At 34.3% G+C, this 23078-nt stretch overlaps 1 protein-coding gene across 3 annotated transcripts in view; it reads left to right on the top strand.

The window, feature by feature from the left end:
• DIAPH3 (diaphanous related formin 3) overlaps positions 1-23078 on the top strand; it is a 238504-nt gene that overhangs the window by 30646 nt on the left and 184780 nt on the right. For all 3 annotated transcript variants that reach the window (XM_068675836.1, XM_068675828.1, XM_068675845.1), the window contains 11 exons: positions 2007-2137; positions 6433-6507; positions 6594-6663; positions 7036-7172; positions 7639-7744; positions 19688-19798; positions 20231-20349; positions 20500-20616; positions 21531-21649; positions 21790-21854; positions 22300-22404. In XM_068675836.1, the coding sequence (XP_068531937.1) occupies positions 2007-2137; positions 6433-6507; positions 6594-6663; positions 7036-7172; positions 7639-7744; positions 19688-19798; positions 20231-20349; positions 20500-20616; positions 21531-21649; positions 21790-21854; positions 22300-22404 (1155 nt within the window). The remainder of the gene's footprint in view (positions 1-2006; positions 2138-6432; positions 6508-6593; positions 6664-7035; positions 7173-7638; positions 7745-19687; positions 19799-20230; positions 20350-20499; positions 20617-21530; positions 21650-21789; positions 21855-22299; positions 22405-23078) is intronic.

Genomic DNA, 23078 nt, shown 5'->3' with positions numbered 1-23078 from the left:
TCATGACCCTTTGCTGGAGTCACTCCAGTATGTCCCAGTCAGTCTTGTACTGAGGGCCCCAGAACTGGACGCAGCATTCCAGATGTGTCTCACCAATGCTGAGCAGGGGGGAAGGATGAGCATCACTCATCCTTCTAGATCAGCATCACTAGACCAGCTAGTGATGCTTTTCCCCTGTGTTCAGCTAGTTTTCCACCAGGACCTCCTGGGCACTGTTATTCCCCAGGTACGTTTCCTGCTGTGGAACTCCATGAGATCCCTCTCTGCCTGTTTCTCCTGCCTGTTGAGATCTTTCTGACTGTCAGCACAGCAGTACATCTGTCTGGTCTGTAAACTAGTCTTCCCAGTTTTTGATTTCACCTCTTACAGAAACTTTTTCATGATGTTTTGCTTCCGAGAGCAGGAAATGATAGCTTTCAGCACTTCTTGAGGATCTACCAAAATAAGAAACTATCTTCTATACAAGGCTCTGTATAACATAATGAGACTGTCTCACCTTTTATGGTGGATAATTTCAAGTTATTATTGCACTGCAAGTCCAGTTCTCTTTATTTTCTGATTTAAGCCAAGTCAGGCTTATAATATAATCAAGTATTATCAAGTAACTGTCTTTAATGCCGTATCACAGAATAGTGAGTATTTCACACAGAAATGTTATTCTGCTCCCAGAAAAGGGAGTCTTTCCAGCATATCAAAATGGATCTACCCAAATATAGGTTGTGTACTGTTTTTTATTTGTCGTTGATGGCTTTTGTTTTTGAATTTAGTTATTTTTTTCTAAGAACTGTATCTATCCTTATGTCATAGGTAGGAATTATGTGGAATAAACTTGTTTTCCGGTGTCTACAAATTTTGTCTTTGCTGCTAATTTAGAAAAAAAAGGCGAGGGGAGTGGAGGGAATGCACTTAAGAACAGGGTCAGTGTCTCTTAGATTTGCAGTTTTAATTGCAAATTGTAGGACTTCATTGGTTCAGTATTACTGTTGTTTTCTTTGAAACGTTGGATGTTCTGTATCCTCCAGACAAGTCATTAATATCTTGAACTTGCGTTTAAGCAACATTTGACACCACAAATGCAATGATGAATCAGTCAGTCTTTCAACCTGTATTGCTTAGATTAGGAAATATTTGGCTTTCACAAAGTTAAACTACTTTTGTAGTGCTGCAGTAACTTGCCATTGCATTTTGTTTTCTATCTGCTAGCTCTCCATGTTCCAATTTGCCTCCCCACCCACCAAAAAAGACCAAAACCCAAAAAGCAAGGCACAATCCAAACCCAAATGTGGAGTAAATTCTCATCCTAAAGTCATTATGTTATGGCATCAAGTTTATTTGTATTGCCACATTTGTACAGATGGCAAATGCAACTTGTGAAGAGCTGGGATTCATGAACTTCAGTGTTTATTAAATTTTTTTTTTTTTTTTTTTTTTTTTTTTTTCCTCCTGAGGTGCTTTGCTTTAGCACTTAAAGCCAAAGGTAGTCTGGTAGTCTGTTTTGTTTAGTCCTAGACTCATGCTGCTGGGCTGCCAGGATCCTTAAGCAAAACGTTTTTACAGCATTGTCTACAACAGCTCAGGTTACACACTAATATCCTGAAGGCTCTTCTGGTGCTCTAGTTCTTCGATCTGTATTCTTATATGAATGCAGCGACCTGTCTGGACACTTGCCCTGTGATCAACTCAGAATCTTTTTTTCTTCTGTTGAGAATTGAAAATTAAGATGTTTGTAATGCATAAACAGAATCCATGCATTAAAAAACTGTATTTCACCAAGTATGCATGATGCATACATTTGTTGCCTGCTGCTTTTGACTACTGGTCATAGACTTGATCATAAATCGGCAAAAATGTAGTCAGCATTCAGCATACCTGGTAGATGGACAACAAATACTGATTTAGGGATAAAATATTTTTCCTATTATTTTAAGAAGTGAAACCAAAGGTTAGCTATTAGTAATCTATTCAAGTGTACCAAATAAAAAATGAATGCATTTTCTGTCTTTCAGGGAAGTCTCAAGAACCGTCGGAAGATTTCACCCCAAGAGTTTATGCAGGAATTAAAATCTGGGTCAACAGATGAAAGACTAGTCACTTGCTTAGAATCACTTCGTGTGTCCTTGACTAGTAATCCTGTCAGGTAATACAGAATTTGAACATCATTAACAAATTTTGCAAAGATAGATCACGTTTTTATTTCCTCATGGATTAAAATTAATGGCTCTGTAGGTGGCATGTTTCAAGGTTTTCCAGTTAATGAATGTATATGTATTAATGAATGATTATACCTTTTTTCTTTTTCTGCATTGATTATGCATCTTCTGCAGGTCTGTTTTTAAGTAGATGTCACTGATCTGTACAAAGTAATTCTAAGACAATGTGAAACAAGTACAGCTCAGAGCAGATCACTGATTTCTTGTGCTAAATAGTAAAAAGTTTTCTTTATTTTTCTTTTTGTAATGTTCTCAATTCTTTAATATTGTAATTTACTTTGTCAGGGTGATCAATAATGAGAGATAGGCACCTTTGTGTATTTTTTTTAGCCAGAAAACATAGGTTCATGCATACATTTACACATTTACACACACACACAGACACTTGTGTATATATATATATATATATATATATATATATATATACAGACATATAATAGATCTATAATATACATGCACATTTATACTATTTTATTCTATTCTTTTATACTCAATATTTTACTCAATTTTACTCGAATTTGTAGCTTTTTGCTGTAGATCATCTATTTAAGCCACTGTTTGAACACATGATTTTGTGAAGTGTTTTTGGTTTAGTGTAAAATAATACAAATGAACTGCTGGGGATGCTTATGATGGTATGTAATTAAGAGGATTCAACAATTTTCTTCTTTCTGCAGCTTGCTGGGCAGAGTTGTTGATGTGTTGTCCTCTGTATGGGCACTTGCTTCTTTCCTTCTATTCATCTGGTTTTGGATTGGGTTGTCTTGTTTAGAATATATAATGGTCCACATGAAAAAAAAATATGTTTAGAATCAACCTGAGTGCTTCTGACAGATGGTCTTACAGTAGACACTGCACTTCTTCCATGAATGTGAAACTACTTTTTGATATAGTATTTCATTCCTTTCTTATTTCAAAACAAACAACAGCTTAGGGCATCTCTTAATTACACATGTGTTGATTTAACAAAGAAAACTTCAGTTGTTGACTGCAGAAGTCATGTGTCTGGAATAGAAACGCAAATCATAAGACATGCTCTTAAGTTTAGAGCGGTCTTTTCTCTCTGTTCTTGATATGGCTGGATCATTTCATTTTTTTTGATTGTCATCCCCTTTGCTGCCCTTTTCTCACACACCAAGAGAAAAGTTAATCCTCCTATATGAAAGAACACACAATGCTTGTATTGGAGTAGAACTCATTAGGAATTTACTGGGTATGTGGCCTATGCATAGGTCTGAATTAGAAGGAGATTGACAGCGGCTTGTAAAAACAACAGTAGACATCAGTGTTGCAAAAAAATGTACCCTGCTTGTCCATAAACACATTTTAGTCTACAAATCAAATAAAGGATCCCAACCGTAACAACATACGGGTTCTAAAACAGTCTGCTGATGTATTGACTGGTGGCAAAAAAGACTGTTAAGATAGACCTCACTAAGCTTAAACAGAGCATTTTAAATAGTCTTAGGAAAAAAAAAACAAACAAAAACCAACAAACAAACAAACAAACAAGCTGTTCATTAGGACTTCCTTAAAAAACAGCAGAAATGTAATGGCAGTGCAGTGTTCTCCATAATAAACACTTGCAGGCTCAACATTTTTAAAGCACATGCCCGCATCTTTCTAATGAGTAACATTAGAACATAATGAGTAACCCCATGAACGCTTATGTTAATTGGGTGCAGATATTCACATTTCTGGGCTGTAATCTTTTTGACAATATAGACTAAAAAAAAAACAACAAAACTTCTTCCAAATCTTTTAATCAGTTTAACTATTCTTGACATTCCAGTTGATAATGAAAGATGAGGCTCCACAACATTGTTTTCAATTAATTGGTTTTGGAAAGCATATTTTTAGCTCACAGAGAAAATCAGAGTCAAATGGTATTGTTGAATAGTTTGATCCTGCTACTTTGAAAAAAAAAAATTTAAATCTATGGCTTAGTGCAAAAAATAGTATTTGTTTCCCATCACTAAAAAAAGAAAGCCTCAAGAGCGAAATGTATCCACTGATCTTGATCACTGTTCTTCAGGTAAATAAATAGGATGTTATTACCTCACAGGTCCCAACACAGGTGGTAAAAAGTAATTTGGAGATTTACCACAGCTAAACAGTATTACAAATAACATCGTAGTACAGATAACTAGTTATCTACAATTGTTGCTTTTCCTTTTGAATAATAGTTGCAACAAATTTGGATATTTTCATTAAGAGAACTTTTCTTAAAATAATTTGAGAATGGGACACTGATAGCTTGGTATTTTGTCAGACTGACAAAAAGCTGTGTTGGCTGTGGATATTGCAAGTAATCTTTGTTCTGCTGTTGTGGAAGCAGAGGAAAGGACAATAATAATGCAGCAGTATTTTATGCACTAAATCATTCTCAGCGCTCTCAACTGCTGGACATATGACAAAGTGGCTGCTCACAATTCTAATAAAAAATATGCTCAGAAATATCTAGGAGGATCATCTTTAGATCAGATATAGCCAGTTATACTCAAAATACTTGATGGTTGTTTGCCTTCAAGTGTGTTTAGAACAGAACACCATCTGGGAAGGAGAAAACCTATTTTTGAATATATTTAGGTTTATACAAAGAACATATAAAAGCATCTCATCTGGTTCTATCTGTAATTTTAAGTCCATTACAGTTCCATGTCCAGCAGATGCAAAGCACATTTTAATCCGTTCCTGTGATGGGATTGGAAGTACTTGGTATTTCAAAAGAGCTGCTGCATCTACCTTCTGCTATTTCCAACAGAATGGCTTGTTATTTGTTAGTGTTAAGATCCCACTATTATAGAAGTATTTCATTATTCTGCTTAAAATGGTATTATAATAATCAATTACTACAATAATACTAAAATTTTAATCAATAATAAGTATTTTGTTGCAGTTTGTGTGAATAGACAAAACAAACAAAAAACAATGGAGAGGCTATACTGCAAGTGAAGTGAACATGATCATTTTTTGACTAATTCTGATCAACCTCTTTATGATGCTGAACTTCTGACATTGCACATGGGTTGCTCCCTTTTTACATTTTTTTTTTTTTTTAGTGCATGACAAGGGATTTCCTTAGCTTAAAATGTTTAAAAGTAATAATGTAAAGAATTCAGAGAAACTATTGTTACAACACCCCCAACAGAATATGTGTTTTGATGATGAGGATGGTGAAAAATATTGCATCTGTGTCATGCTAGCTATATATGCTCCAGATAGAGATGGTTTTCTAAACAGTTAGTAGTTAAAAGTAGTATGGTAATTTAAAAGTGGAAAGAGTATGCAAGAGAGATCCATTATGAAATAACTTTGTCTTGTTGGCCAAAGACAGTAATAAGAGATCCAAGGACTTGCCTTATGGCAGTAGTATGGAAAGTTGACAAAATGTGTCAGGAGGTATTTCCTGCCAGTTATGGAAAGAGATGAGTCTTCAAGTATCACCTTCCCTTAAATGACAATGAAGTGCAAAGAGCAGAATATGCCTGCTGCTATGACTATAAATGATAGTGTTGTCCATGAAACGTAAGGTTAGGTAATTGATCAAACATTATTGCTTCAGCAAGATCAACAGCTACTGTCAAAGGGATGGTTGCAGTACTGCTGTCAGCCACTGAGGAGAAGGACTTTGTAGATGCTCTGCCCACAGAGAAGAGAGGATTTGACCAATAGTAAACAGGACTGTGAAGCAGTTGTCAGGTGTAGAAACAACTTGCCCAGGTTTAACCCCACCAAAGATAGATATGGCAAGAGCTGATTACCTGTTGTTGTGTTCTCTTGGAAGTATTCATATAAATTAATATCTCAGGCAGCCATTTCTGCAATTCCTTTGGGTATTTACTTCCTTCTCTGACTTTTCTGGTTATATTAGAGTATAACCAGAGGTTATACTTTTCTGGGAGGTGGTAGAACACTGAGTTGCAGAAATTGTTGTTTTTCTTCTCTTCTTTTGCAAGATCTTTAGTAATTAAAATTCTCTACCAAAGAAAGTATAACTGTTCATTTTAAAGTAAAATTAAAAATTTTAATGGTTACTGTCATTTTTATTTTTTTAATGTAATTGGGTCAATGAGTGAACGCAATGTATCTTGATCCTCAATTCAGTAGAGTTGATCTTAAAATGATCCAGTTATACTGCTTTTGTTTATTCTGAAAATTTTCTTTTATTGTAAATAGTCTTTGAAGTATCAATCATTCTAATGTCTGTCTTTCCATGTAGCTGGGTTGAAAACTTTGGCCGAGAAGGTCTGGGGCTGCTCTTGGACGTTTTGGAAAGACTGGTTGAGACAAAACAGTAAGGATGTCTTTCTATAAAATTATCAACTTTTCTTAATACATAATCAGCATTTAACTACAATATGTTTTTTTTAATTTATTCAGCCAAGACAAAATTGTGAAGAGAAGTCAGCATAAGGTTATACAATGTTTGAGAGCCTTCATGAACAATAAGGTATGGGATTTCCATTAATCTGGAAATTTGAATTACTGCTGTTCAATCAGATGATGTAAATGATCAATGTATATAAGCGTGTGGAGTTTGGAGAAGCAATGTATTTGTCAGCAGTGGCTTGAAGATCATTCTCTACTTCTTGACAGAAATATACTCTGAGAATAGTGTAAACTTATGATGCTGATGTTTGTTCTTGTTACAGAATGAGTGACCTGTTTTGCACCTTTTCCTCATTTATTTTTTTAATTATTCAAATGGTTTAAATGTCATTTGAAATACTTACTTGAGGGAACTGTTGCATTTTGCTTGGTATTCAATATTGTCACTTGGTTTCCCTCCAACTCTTCTTACAACCATTTTTCTGTTGTTTAGTATGGATTGGAAAGAATTCTGGGAGAAGAGAGGAGCCTTTTGTTGCTGATCAAAGCAATTGATCCCAAGCAAACTAGTATGATGACTGATATAGTTAAACTCCTTTCTGCAATGTGCATTGTTGGAGAAGAAAGCATGTAAGTACTGTGTTTAGCCAGAAATAGTAAAGTGATTTTAGGATATCCAAAATTATAATTGCACCTAAATTAAGTGCTGAATTTTTCAACTTACGTTTGAAAGTAATATCTGTACTATGCTGTCATTGTTGAAAATACCTTTTTCAGTAATTTTTGTTATGGTCATATCAATAAGACTTTTCTTTTTGTCATGTGAAGGAACTGGTTCGATGGAAAGTAGTTATGCAGCCATTTTTTTCTGGAAGATTTTTAGCATTACTTTTCAGGTATCTTAACCAATGTAATCCAGTAAGTCATTCTTCACTTACAAAAGTCTCCAAAGTAAACAAATAATGCTTAAAACTCCTACATTTGTACTTGAGATACTGAAACAGGTGAATTTTTTGGCAGCATGACTCTTCAGATAACAAATGAAGAAGAAGGTTATATAATCTCTTCTAAGTGAAATGCTTTTATTTTCTTACAGCCTTGAAAAAATTTTGGAAGCTATAACAGCAGCAGCAGAGGAAAAGAATGTTGATAGATTCTCTCCTATTGTGGAAGGACTTCAGGATAACTCAGTTCAGCTGCAAGTAAGAAATCTTTTTTGCACAAATAGTCTTTGCAACAAGCAAAAATAAATTTACATATTTTCCTGTTTTGGGGCAGGGAGGGGGGAGAAGGAGGAGAGAGATGGTTTCAAATGAGGGTCAAATTTTGTAGTTTTTTAAAAATATAATCTTTTAAAATGCATCATAGAAAGATTCAGTTTTGAGATATGTTGGGGTGTTGCAGGTTAATTTGACTTATATTTACTCAAATCTTACAGGCTTTAGGAAGTAAACATACTGCCTTTTAAAATAAAGCATGAGTCATGCATTCAAATGCAAAAATATCTCACTTCTGTTGATATCAGCTAAAACTCAGATAAATATTAATAATAAAAAAAGCAAGAAGAGGAGGAAAAAGCAAAAAAGGAGGAAGAGAGGGAGCATAAAGCCCCAGTTTTAGTAGGGCTGCAGAAGGAAATTACAGACTGTAAAACAAGCTTCCTTCCAATATTTCAAGGCTCTTGAGTCTGCATTTACCAGACTGAACACTGGGTTCATGTAGTTTTCGGTCTCTACATTTGGTATTTTTGCAAGTATCTTTGCAGTTCTTCAATATTAATTTTACATATATGATCTTATATATTTTTCTTTTCCTCTGGAATCTCTGTTTCATCTAAACTTCAAGGTGAATGATGTTCAGTTAATAAGTTCCTATTGAGTATGATTTTTACTCCATGTTTTAGCATCCTGGAGATAGTAGGCAGTAGGTATTTGGGCCAGGAGTGCAACTACAAGCTTGGGCACATCAGTTTCAGGACAACATAACATTTGTCTCGATGCACCTGTTCTTTTTTTTTTTCTTGACTTGCTTGTGAACTTTGATATTGGGTTGAGATAAAAGTAAAAAAAAAATACCTTGTATTTGATCAACCTGAAAAAAAATGAAAAAATTATCATTTTCAATTACTTTTATTGGCATCGTGTTAGTGTAATAAATATGGAAGAAATTAATATATAATAGTATGTACTAAGAAAATTTTAATCAGAAATATAATCAGTAAAATAATTAAAAAAACACAAAACCAACAACACATCAACAACACAGAAATTAGTTTTAATGTTGAATACTGGTAGTTCAGTTTCTCTTTTTATTAATTGAGCATCTTCTTTTTTTGACATGAATGTTAAAAGTTTTAAAAGTTTTAAAATACTTTGATCTAGTGGGGAGAAATGCTTTAGATCATGGAAAATGATATCTTCCTGTTGCAAGGGATTATGTCTAACTTCAGAAAATGTAAGAGTCTGTATTTTCTACACAGCATATAACGGTTTGAGAATTTCCAGAAGGCGAATCACACCACTAACATGAGATGCCTAAAATTTAATAGCATACAGTATTTCTCTGACCATTCTTTGAGCTTTGTAGGGATTCAGTCATGAAATAACAGCATTTTGTTTTGAGTGCTAGATTTCCAAATGTGATTCCTGCTTTGCAGAGTTGCATACATTCATGTGTGTAGATTTAATAAGGAAGAAAAGAGCTATGACTCACTTTTCTGTATCATTCAAAAAGGGCATGAAAACTACCTTACAAGCAGCGCCTTAATTTACCTGCTGCTTCAAATAAATTAATTCTATGTACTTCACACTTTACCCTAGTCTCCACTTCTACATTTTTAAAAATTAAATAAATGTATAAAGGCCTTTATAAACCTTGCAGTATAAACTAAAGATGAGCTGATAGTTGCCATTTTAGATGAACATTTTTGACTAGGTTTCAGAAATTGCAGTCTTTGGTTAGCAGCCCCTTTGAGAAACAGTAATAGCTGTTATCTCTAAGTAGTTAGATCTTTTTTATAAATATTATTGCATTTGTACTTATTTAGAATCATAGAATATCCTGAGTTGGAAGGGACCCACACGGATCGTTAAGTCCTGGGTCCCCAAGGGACTTTTTCCTGTGATGCTTACCATTGGTAAGATGCTGCTGATGAGATAATTGGTGCAGAAAACTTCAACTGATTTGCTACCTGTGTAGTAATGCTTATTTTTCTAGGATTGCCCTTCACATGCTAAACAAGTACTTTACTATACTAGTTATATACAAGTTATATACAAGTACTATAACTATACTTGTTATAGCTTCTTACGCTTGTGCTGTACCTCCATTTGCTGTGAGAATCTGAGAATTTACTCTAAATGTTATACTTGCAATACTTATGCTAAATACATTAATCTGGATTTACTGGAGTGTTACTCTAAGGTTCCTAAAAATAAGTAAGATTTCACTGTTACATTCACTTTACCTTTTGTGGACATGAAAATTTCTGATGAAAGTTCACATTTTATTTAAACTTACATTTGAACACTAATTCTAAAAAGCTTTTTTTCTTTTTTGGACTTTACAAGTGGTGGCTAGATTTGTTGTTGTTGCTTAAGACCAGAAAAATCAAGGCTCCTTGTGTTTCATGTGAACAAGTTGTAAACTTTTTTTAACAATGACATTGACCTGGTGGTTAATTTGACAGTGTTTTAATGAGACAGAAGTTTACAGTTGTCAGTTACTTGTCATACTTGCCTTGATTATCTACATGATATATGTAGTCTGCTTTGTGGCAGTTCAGTTTGACACTAACAACTGACCTTTTCAATTTTGAATTGACTAGCATTTCTGTTACTTGAAGGCTGAATATATAAGAAGCCTAAGTATGATAATTTTTGCATTTTAGTGAAAGCTCTGTGTATTTACTTTTTTATTTGCTGAAAGCAAAAGCTGTTCTAATTCTGAACTTCTGTAAAGGTCATCCAAAATTATGGAAAGAGTACTTAAATATTTTTGGTTCAAGGCAAGATTGGTGATCCTAGTTTGAGAATATTGCCATAGCCAAGAATAATACTGAGTTTATGGTTTTGTTAAAGTAAAGGTAGTTTAGTATCTTATGCCTGTGCCCAAGAAAATGCATCCAAGGCAACCTGGTACCTTATGTACTTGTGGCAGCAACTGAAGAAGTCTAAATACTTTAGTTGTTGAAGTTATGGAGGCAGGAAATACTGTTCTTCTGTCACAACCCATTTTGATGTATTTAAGACCACAACAGCAACCAAAAAAAAAAAAAAAATAGTTGCCCACTTCTTCCTCAATCTTCTTGTAGAATCAGATGAATGCTTCCACTCTCTAATCATCATCTTCCATCACTGTTCCTTGGGCAGGCAGTTTAACTAATGGAAGAAAGCTGTTCTTTTCCTCTTCAGTTCTAGTGGCAGATGTGATCTTATTATTTCTCAGTTAGAACAGAGAAGAGGTACAAAGTGCAAGAAGTACAACAAAGTTGCTATTCTTCCTTTTCCAATTAAGTTCCTGAAAAATGAGTGTTGCTTATTCCTGTGGAAACCTGCAGATGCTTTATGCCTATCCTAAAAGAAGCATTTTCACATCAAAGTTCTCATGAGTAACATTACTCTCAGTATTTATAGGTTGTCAGATAATAACATTTCATTTTTCTTTTTCATCTAATGTAAGAATGTGGGATCATATGGTTTGTGGTATTTTAGTTAGCTGAATCACTTGCTGATTCTTGGACATTCAGTGCTAATGAGATACTTTCCGTAACTGAGTATCTAATATGAGCAAAGCTTACTTTGTCTAAATGCAAAGACTGATAATATTTGTTTAAGATTCATGTAAATGTGCAAAGGTACAATTGTACAGACAATACATCTCAAAGTCACTGCTAAAAACATTTTCTCATTAGCAAGGGGAAATAATTGATGAACATCAATAGGGTCTATAACAAGCCAAGTCTATATCTGGTTTAATATCGGCAAATAAAATTTAACTAAACCTTCATTATCAGTAGTCTTTTCTACAACTTGCAGTAAGAGTGAGAAAAGTGAAGTAGGAAATGTTGGTGGAGTTTTCTTATTCTGAAGATGTGACATAAGATGATACTTAGACATCTATTTAGAAATTATAATCTTGTCTATGTGAGGAAAAGCTTCTCTGAGCTACTGAGATATGGCTAGCATTTTCCACTAGAAAATCACCAGGTATATTCTACCTTGTGTTCAGCTGGTAAGAATAGAAGTTTGATCTACTGACTGTATAATCCTCAGAAAATGCATTCTGTAACTTGATAGACATCACTGTTTAGAATCAGAGGAAAATCAGGATTAAAATTTCAAGTTGTAACTTCTCACTTAGCAGAATGTATCTTATCTCATTGGTCTACTTTCTCATATAGAAAAACATTCAAAATTTTGCCATTCCAGGTGAACTCTATCATCACCCATGCAAAGTTCTTCCCTACCAAAAATATTGTCTGTCTACCTATCTTCCTATCAGTGTATGTTCATCTTGTAGATAAACATACAAAGCCAAGTATTGTACCTGCCCACCGTGTGGCAGCAGGGAATTTAAAACATTCCAGATGGAATATACTTTCAAACCTGAAAATCCCTTGAAAAATAACATGGTAGACTATATTCAGCTGCAGTTCTTAAGGGATGGAGTAGGGAAAGAAGCATCTAACCACACGGACAGGTGAACTGAAAGGTTTGCTCTAAGCTTTTCCCTGAAGAAAGTGCCTCCATATGCCTTAACTGCATGCCTGTTATAAAAAAACAAGATACTCTCAAGATGAAAATACTGTTTAGTTTAGAGCTGCCCCTCAGGAAATAGCATAGAAATTGCAGTCCTTGGCAACACAGCAAAATTTTAGAAAGTGCACCGGAGAGCTGTGTATTACCATGTGTCTTTCAGTGTTAAAGCCAAAAATAATTTGACTTTTTCAGGCATCTTCTCAATGCTGACAAAATACCTCTGTCTGCAGAATCTACAACTTCTGATGAATTGGTTTTAAGTATAGATCATTTGCTCAGAATGTTTTAGTCACGATGACTTCTGAGGAACCTAATTGACCTGTCTTCATTAAACCTCATGCTACCTCACCAGGAATACCTCTTCATTATTGAAGATGAGTTGCCTTTTTGATACGAACATGGCCTTGCCTCTTTTTGCCCATGACTGAGAATTCAAAAGACTGTCAGTTTCATTCAAGGTAATAAGGTGTAAAAGAATACTGTTGAATTGTCAGTTTGGGCCCACTCCTCTGGAGTGCAAGTAATGACTGATTCTTCTGCGTACCAATAGTTGACACTTACAGAGCTGTCAACTGGAGCATCACAGCATTTTGAATAAGTGTTTTGTACTTTGAGAATTGTCAAAGAATGATGTTGCGTTTGGGATAAACGTTCTTCAATTTTTGCTTAATTAGGAACATTGAAGACAAGTAATTATGAGTGGATACTGCTTAGAATTGTATATGTAGAGAAAAATGCTTGAAGAAAAAGAATTACTTGCCTGTAGCTTCCTTTCTCCCTTAAGAAGTTGTTTTCAACTATTTGTACCCTGTTTTCTCTTTGGTCTGACTCTTTATTTGCAGCATTAGAGGTTGGACAGCGGAACCTGAAAGGCCCCGTTTACACACCCTTCTGATAGGCTCTGTGAATAGGCAGTGAATGTATTAAGAAATGGGAGCAAACCTATTGCTTGACTATTGTTAGATCTGAAGTCAGTGGTGCTCCCTGTAATTTAACAATTATAAATACCAGTTTGTTTGCGAATCTTCAGAATTTTTAAAACATGCTGTTAAACGGCTTTAGTACTGCTTTAAAATGAAGAGCTATTAATCTGATATTTCTAAAGAAAAAGCTTTTTTTTATTATTTTAAAAAATGACAGGTTTTACTTATTATTTTTTGGGGGGCATTTTTGTGGTTGAGATTTTCTTAAGCAAGTAGGCTCATATGGTGGAGGCAAAATTTCAGACTTATTCAAAACTTTGTTGATTGGGATCAAGTGAGTTTGCAAGTAAGCCAACCCATCAAGCAAGTGAGCTAGAGGTTTGAATTCTCATGTATCCAAGGGAAGTCTGAAGTGCAATTTAGTTTCTCAGACATCATTGCAGATGCCTTTGTGCATTAAGCAAATGTGTACAGTACTTGCAGATACAACAAATCTAATTCAAGAGGTTTCTTCTCACTTTTCCTTCTCACTCTTCTGGGCTCGAATTTGGAAGCTCAATATGATGCACTGAAGCAGCTATATTGGTATTAGCTGTATTTATGTCCCAGTCACTCCATGGGTATCGTAAAGATCTGAACTGCTTATAAAATCCAGTAGGCAATTAATTAATAAGAATGGAAGTTTAGCAAAGCACACAGCTGCATGTGGGTATCTGTCTGCATATAGGCATCAATACATAAGCATCTGAAGTTTGAGCTGTATTGTACTGGAAAACTCTTGACAATTCTGTTTCTTGATTTCTTTCTTGTGCCTTATGCAGACACTAATTGTACCAGGTTTGCTGCATTTTTATCAACATACCTTTAAACATAGAGGTAAAAAATATTAATATATTTTATTCCAACTGCAAACCTTAGAAAAAAGTTTTTGTTCTTGAATCTTCAATGGGTTATTGGTTAAAATTCCGAGTAATTAACCCACTTGGATGCTGTTCTTCAAGCATGAGAAGGGTATTTTTATCCTGTGTTTAGTATGTGCCCCCAAAATCTAGCTTTCCAAACAGCTGTGTTACTAAAATGTTCACAAGTTTATTTTTTCCTCTTTTTGACAGATTTAAAATATTTTTTTCCTTATTGAATTGTTATTACTAATCTTGTATTCTACATTGATACGAGTGAACACATTTCAAAATCTTGCTATTATGTGTTATCACAATAATTTAAGTATTGCATACTAATCATAGGATCAGAAAACAGCCCAGGTTCGAAGGAACCTCTAAAGATCATTTGGTCCAACCTTTTGTGGAAATAGGAGCCTAAATGAGATTATCTAGCACCCTGTCCAGTCACTTCATGAAAACATCCAGTGATAGAGACTACACCACATCCCTGGGGAGGCTTCCTGTGATTGATTGTTCTCTCTAAAAAATTATTTTCTATATCAAATTGAAACCTCTCCCAGTTCAGTTTGTACCCGTTGCCCCTTGTCCTCTTCACATACGGCTACTTCTGAAGAGAGAGCCTCTGTTCTCTTTGTAACTGCCATTAAATGGTAGTTTCATTTGAAACATGTTATAAACATTTGTGATACAGTAATAGGCTCTTGCTGTTGTTTTTCTTATTTTTTTTCTTCTTTTTAAAGTTTCATGAAGCAAATTACTCAAAGGTAGATTTAAATGAGGCGTTGCTTACTTGCTTCCTCTTGTATAACTGCTTCTTGTTCTGCTTTTGCAGAATTCCATTTGGAACTTTCACTGTTGTCTTTGTATTCCTATGGGAATAGTTTGCTAACAAAATCCACTAGGTCTTTGTCTTGTTTATTCCAGGAAAACTAACTTATGTTCTAGTTACAAACTGAAGTTGAATTCCCACTTGATCAAATTTGACTTGAATACTAGAACAGTGGTACTTTTCACTGATAGGTTTCTTGCTTTTCACTGTGGTATCTTGTCTTGTTTTTTATTTGAAGGGCACGTGTGTACAAGTACCTTGTTCATTTGGGGAATTAAAAGAAAAAAAAATGTTTTAGCAGCAATTGCATCTGTAGACATCATTTCATCTAAATTACATTGCTACATCAAAGATTAAACCAGTTTGGTCTGGATTTACACTGTAGTCTACTTTCTTGATTGCCTCTTCCTTGATAGTTTAAATCAAATTAGATAAAATCTAATTTCTTGCTTACATGTCCATACTTTTTATTATTTTTTTTCATGTTAGTATTGTAAATATACTGTTCTACACTACTGATAATAATGTCAAAGGTTCTAATTCTGTTGTAATCAAACACCATGAATTTTGTTTTATTGGACTGTATGTTATCATATACACATTTGTAGAGTCTCAGTCAGTAACATTGGTAATACAACCAGAGATACTGAATTACTAGTTTTGAATGGAAGAGCTAATTGAATCAAGAAAATAAAATTGAATGAATGACTCTTTTTTTTTCCAGAGAGATAAAGCACTACAAAATCAGGGGCAGTAAAAAAAAAAAAAAAAAAAAAAAAAAAGCTACTGAGGGAAAAATACGAATACTGACAGTGGATGTGGATGGATTTGTAAAGTGGACCTATACTAAATCAAATACAAAAAAAAAGTTTAAGAATAAACAATATAGCCCATACTTACAGAATAGGAGAATATATTCTGTAAGGAATTGTAGTACATTTCAACTGTCATTTGTAGCATCCAAGTTATAGACGAGTCTGGTCAGATCCTCCAAGTTGTTTTACTGTAATTTGTGCTGTTTGTGGGCATAAGGAACACAGATTCCATTAAAAGTCAGGGATCTATCATTAATTTAAATAAAGTGTTAATGGACTAATCAAATTATTGTCAGATAAACATGTCTGCTCTTATCTCGTACCTCTGCTCCTCTGTGCTGCACTTCGTTTAGGGTCATATATCTACCTGCTAGTCATAGAAATATATGCAAGAGTAAAATGTGCATATGAACTGTGTGCCACAAACCAAACTTGTACAAGGCTAAGTCAAATCTAAAACAAATAAGATAGTAGTCATTCTGATATTAGCCTACTTCTATTGCAGATAAATAAGCTGAAACAAAGATCCAGGCAGGCCAAGCAAAGTCTCATTATAGCCTGACAAGTCTGGAGGCATGTATTCTTAGCTTAATACAAAGTTTGTAACCTGTTATTAGTAAAAATATCTGGGCTACCAGCATGCAACACACGTTCTGAGCAAGATTTTAAAGGTCATGACAGACAAATATTGGGTATGAAGAGCTTATTCTGTTTCCAAAAAGCTTGATTGTGCAAGAGAAGAGTCTTAATTTCTCCTGTACTGGGTACTATTAAGACAATTACTCGAAGATTTCAGAATAATAGCTCTGACAAGCACTACAAAGATGACAGGATCTACTGTGACAGTTTAAGTCCCAAACTGTTATCAATTTAGCCACTTTTCAAGTTGGTTGTTCAAAGAAGAATAACTGGGGATTATTTCTTATTTATAATTTTAGTGAAGCAGCCCCAAATCTGAAAGATCTTTCTCAAGGAAACATATTTTGTGAAGGCAGAATTGTCAAATGGTGCAGTCCCGTTACTTGTGTTCCTGTTTAACTGAGTTCTTTTAAAAATGACTGCTAGAATAGTATTTTATACTGCTAGTATAGTATTTTTTTTCTTTCTTCAAGTCCAGTCTTATGCCAGTCAGAGTGGTTTTGCCTATTTCATGAGACTTACCAACATCTCATCAGTTTGTGAAAACGGTCTTTGCTTTACAGAGCTGTTCTGCATTTTTTCACATTGTTCATTCATGTTGCATTTAGTCATGCTATTCAAGAATTTTATCCTTCTGTTCTAGATATTATATACTTTCAATATATTTGCACAGTAGAAAAGTCAAGCTTACCAGGCCGTTGTTGTCCAGATCTTCCCCAAAAAACATCCCTGCAAATATCAGCTTTTTTTTTTGGTCATCTTCCTGGGTGTGTCAATGTACTTTAAAGTAAGACTTTATATGCAGTAGTGAGTATTGAAGTAACTGTATATTTGATTTTATTCCTAACTTTTGGGTGAATCCTCTTTTGTGTCTTTTAATTGTTGGCTTTGTTTATAAGTTCTTCTGCCAACCCCTAAACCTGTGAAAGATATCCTGTCTCTCTCTGTGTTCTACTGTGGGAACTCATTTCACACACATAGAACATCAATGAAGTGTTACTGAAGTTTGTTTTCTCTGGGTATACCTTCTTACTGTGATCTTTTACTGACCCTACAGGTTATCTGGTTGGCTTCCTTCTTTCTCTGTTCGTTGTAGATATTTTTTGAATATTGTCCCTCAAACTCTGTCTTCTTAGCCTGCTTAGATACAGCTTTATGTTCAATTGGCTGAAGTTTTGATTTTTTTTCCAGTTGATTAATTTTATTTAGATTTTTTGTCTTGAATAATTATTGACAAGACTGGAGTAAGATACAGAAGTTTACCTTAACATTTTTTATACAGTTGATTTAAAAAAATAATTGAACTTAGTGTGCTGTGTCCTACTGATGTCAATATGGTAAGAACAATAGTTTTTTATTATGTGAATCTAGATATTGGCATGCACTGAGCTTCACAGAAGTTTCAAAGGGACATAACTTAATTTTACGTTGCTCATTCAAATAAAGGGAAGGAGGAAAGCAGCTTACTCCCTCCTCCTATTACAGTTTTAAAATTGTTATTGATACAAGGTACGCTATATGATGGAGTAATATAAAAGTAGATGCTGTCATGGTACTTTTTCTCCAGGACAGAAATTAGTATAGTGGTTCCAGTCATGCCACTCCTCCTTGTCCTCATGCCTCTCTGGAGATAGGAGAGATGGCCGTAAGTCCTGGTTCAGAGTTATTGTACTAAGTAACTCCAAACAATGCAATTTTCAGGACTGGGTGAAGAATGTCTGACACAATGTACCAATGCTTGGTCCCCAGATACCTGATGGAGCTTACACTCTGCTTCAACAGGTTTGCAGCTCTCACCACTATTTACAGATTGCTTACGCTCTTTAAATCTCTATGCTTATAACTAAGCTACCTCCTTCCCCTGCAGTGTTAACTACAGTTAATCTACATGTTCTAATGCTGCTGTCAAGTAAACCTAATTTACATAGACTGCCATGTACTCTCAAAACAGTTTATTTAAAGTGATATATACAACTACTTTCATACTTACATTCCTTGCAGTAGGATAAATGATGATCATATCTGACATGATGTGTCAGTCTGTGTCATCATTTAATCTTGATATGTTCTGAAGTATAAATGCTTTCCTCTTGGAAAGCTCATGAGTACCTTTTTTGTTACCTACAGTCTGTACCAAAGTAGCTTGGCCATGTAGTTCTTCTGGTTATGTACCATATGTAAATTAATTATTTGGAATTGGAGACCTTATATAAATTCATTACTTGGACTTACACTTACTTTGAAGGTGACTGGGGCAGTATATTCCCAGTAGAGCCTTTTTCTGGACCACAAAATAATGTGTTGTCCTTTTTGGATGATAAAGGCTTTACAACAGAGAAAGTATTTGACATGGCCTGTTTTACTTGTTTACGTAGTATATTAGGCCAAGTATCCTAATTGACTTGTGTTTTTAAAAGCAGCTTAAATCTCTGGAAATGCACGAATAACAGATTTCAGGCGTGCTCAAGCAAGATGTGCGATCAATAAAGAGGGTAAAAGGAAAAAAACAACAACAAATTAAAAAAAAGAAATAATGGCTGTTGTTATCCTAGCAGGTCCTTCTTTGTGATTAATTATAATAATAATTCACTGTTGTTCTAAATGACTGTGAATCTGGATAGTTAATTCCTGCTGCTTCCTGCTGTGGGTTCTCCAGATAAATCTTCGTTCTTGGGAAGAGAGACTACTTGCTAGATGACCGTGGACTTGTATAGGCATCAGTTGACCTAATGCTTGCTTTTGAGCTGAAGTCCAGTTCCCATCAAGTGTTCTGTGAAGCTCAGTACATTATAAGAGGGAAGATTTTAAAAAGAGAAAGAGAAAAAAAATAACACCATTCTGCTCTTTAGGTTCAGTTTAGTTTAAATATGTGTTTTGCCTTCTGATTTCCACTGTATATGCAGATGTTAGCTTTTACCATTTCTGTTATGTCACTAAATATATATGTTTATAGAAATGTATGCTTCCATTGCATTATTTATGTATTGAGAATCGTGCTTATCAAGGTGTTTGAGGTAAGTGAACTTGCTGTTTGTATAAAATGGCAAAATTCAATGGAGTGAGAAAATACTCAATTTTTATGGAAATTTATGACTTGTGTTTGGTATCCATACCTCATGGCTGATATGAAATTTAACTATCTTAATTATATGATTATAATATATTAATAATCAGATGTGACATAATTAGATGTGTCTAATTAGGTAGTTTGTTATGTCTTGTTTTGACTGTGATGATTATTGAAAACTAAAAATTGTTTTATTTTTCCTTTGTTATAGGTAGCTTGCATGCAGCTCATCAATGCTCTTGTTACATCTCCTGATGATTTGGATTTTAGGCTTCACATCAGAAATGAATTTATGCGCAGTGGATTAAAAGAGATATTGCCAGTAAGCGCCTTGTAGTCTCTCTTTGTATTACTATTTAAATTACTGGACTATTTGAGCTTGAGGGGGGGAATCAGAGAACACGTTGTAATAAATTATTCTCAAAGGCATTTTATTAAGTTGGAGCCTGAGCAGTTAGATATGAGAATCAGCCTTAAAATAAGAATGAAAAGGTGAAGTGTGCTCTCTGAAGTTTGTGCTGAATTCTTAACCTTTTAGGACTTTGATTTAGAACATGCGACAGAATATAGTGCAGTCACTAGTTAAGCCAGGTTGAAGCCATGATTACCTTTTGAATATTTGACTTAACTCTATGTTCTCGTTATTTAAACTTCAAAATGATGTAGACGTATAGAAATTATTAATAAAAGATACAGTTTATTTACTTAGGGTGACGCTAATTTTACTAGCTTTTCAATTGTTTCTTCCTTGCAGCAATTGAAATGTATAAAAAATGAAGCACTAGATATTCAGCTGAAGGTGTTCAATGAGCATAAGGAAGAAGACATGATCGAGTTCTCTCATCGTTTAGAAGATATTAGATCTGAACTAGAATATCCTTTTGATATCATCAAGAGAAACATGAACAAAATAATGTCTGTAATGGACATTTTTCTGATATAGCTTTTGTTAAAAAAAAAGTTATTAGTCAACATTTGAATGAAATGTTCCCTCCTTGCTGTTACTTTCCTTAACTCTCTTACTGAAGTAAATGATGTTTACAACATGGTGTGGAATACAGTTAAGGATACCAGTGCTGAAGGATATTTTCTTTCTATTCTCCAACATCTTTTGCTGATAAGAAATGACTATTTTATACGGTATGTTTAATGCTATATTAAATGTCAGTTATGGATTAGATGGTTGTTTAATCATTAATGTGCTTTTACAATTTTAAAGATAAATACATTTTAGTATTCTTCTATGCTGAATGCAGTTTGGAAATACTCCTTTGTGAATTCTTGTTCAAAAGTATCAGCTTTGAATATGAATGCCTTCTATACGCTCTTTTTCCTCTTTTGCTTAGGATACAATTTTATATAGAGAGAATACTACATTTGTTGAGATCTGAAGCTTATGTACTGCAAATATAAGTGATCAGAACAGATCTCTTACTGCTACTGACATGATTCATAACCAGTAGTAATTTTTTTGTGTATTTGGATCAAAGGACAAAAAGCACATTATACACAGAAGTGCACTTTGTCCACACATCTCACCTTATTAAGAGTGCTTGCCTGACTTGGGTGCATCTGTGCTACACCTCTTCGACCCAAAAGGGTTTGAATTCACAGCTTGCATGTTCTAGTCAAGTGGACCAGCTGTCGTATCATTTGGCATTTTAGAACAATGCGATTTTTCATTCAGTTTACTGCAACAGGATTGCAGGCACCCACAGTCACAAATATCATGAAAGCAGAAGGAATAAAACTGAAGGAAAAGCCTTTTCTCTCTGTTGATAAGAAGCAGGAAGGTGTCCTGCCTTTCTGTAGTTCAATAGGAAAAGAGATGTGGAGTTTATAATATAAGAAGACTTGATGTTTAGGTCTACTGGTAATTCAGGCTTTGTGTAACTGTTCTTGTACAATAAAATAGCAGACATATTTGTCCTTTGAGGTTTGCATCTATCCTATAGAAGTAAGTCAGCCTAAATCTTTCAACATCAACTGTGTTCATAGACAGGATTTAAGTATATGTTAAAAAATGTTGTAAAAGAATTTACCTCTGTCTTTAGTCCACAGTATTTCAAAATAATTGAAGAGTGCGTTTCCCAGATAGTGTTGCATCGAAGTGGAACAGACCCAGATTTCACATATCGTAAAAGATTAGATATAAATTTCAGCCACTTAGTAGGTAAGTACTATGCATGGAAATGATTACAATATCATACTTTTTTTCTGTATTTCAGAAAACAAATTAGAGTTTTATCTATGGTTAAGAGTCCTGTTTTCCCTGTACATTTGCAAGTGTGTATTTGCTTTTTTTTTTTCCAGATATTTGTGTAGATAAAGCAAGATTAGAAGAATGTGAAGAGAGAGCTTCTGAACTTTCCAGAAAAGTATGTAATTTTTAAGTTATGTGGTCATCACGTGGACACAGGAAATTACTTAATAGCTTCATGAATAGTGTAATTGAAAGTGGCATAGCTTTTAACTTCAAATTACTATTATTACTTAGGTTGAAGCGGGAATTGGCTATTTCTTGTGGACTGGGAAGTACAGAAAAGTTGTAAAATAGTTACCTTAACTTAGCCTTTCTACTATTTATTTTAAGATTTCACATATAAATCTCCCCAAAATCAACTGAAATATTTATCTAAACAGTGAACAGTTTCTCATACAGCTGAAGTATGAGAATAAGAATTTAATTGTTTGTGTCTGCAGACTCTGTATTACCATGCTTTACCAATTTTTTGTTAAGAAACCCAGAAGGAGAAGTGGGAATCCAAAGAAGGTATGTGGAACTGTCTAGTATCAACATTTTTTTCTTTTTTTTTTCCTTAGTTTGAAAAAGATTTTGTAGTTCATCAGGAGACCCAGGCCCTACTGCAAAAAAAAGAAGAAAGAATCAATGAACTTGAAGCAGAACTACAAGCTTTTAAATTGCAGGTATAGGACAGTTTAATGAATGTCTGAAAGATTGCTTTTGAAATAGAATTCATTTTACTCTTTTTTTTTTTTTTTTTTTTTTTCAGATTCTGGTAGTGCAGTTGAGGGTGCTTCGAACAATCCCGTTATTGATTATTATTGACTGCTAGTTTCTTTTGTTTCTGTTTTATACAAGGAATTGTAGTGTGACACTAATTAGCAATATGAGATCCCAGTTGATCCTTTTTGTGCCTGAGCTCTGTTAATTAACTAGTTTCTTGTTTCATTTGGGTTTTGCTTTCAGTGTCATATATTTCCAAAGTAATTAACCACATAGGGTAATAAGTCATATGCTTTTAGACTAGCATTTATCATTGTGATCTTTATCCCTCAACAGGAAATTATTCATTGTGCAGTTGCTTTGCTGAAGCCTTACCATGGATATCCAGCAGTGGAAGAAACAACTTGTGGCTTGATGAGAACATTTTATGATAGTATTTCAAATTTCAAACATAAATAGATGCTATAAAATATGATGGAGAAGGAATAGTGCAGATTTTTAAGTGATACTTGAACAAACTTGTAACTAATTTGTGTAACTAAAATTTGTGTAAGGAGACTTTGTGAGCAAGTGATTTTCCCGTGTCTTATTTTCAAGAACGAGGCACAATCTAAAAATGGCTAAACACAGGCAG

Source organism: Anas acuta, chromosome 1, assembly GCF_963932015.1.
Source record: "Anas acuta chromosome 1, bAnaAcu1.1, whole genome shotgun sequence".
NCBI classification, from domain to species: Eukaryota; Metazoa; Chordata; class Aves; order Anseriformes; family Anatidae; genus Anas; species Anas acuta.
Note: the sequence above shows the minus strand (reverse complement) of the source record. Positions and strands in the feature narration are given on the sequence as shown.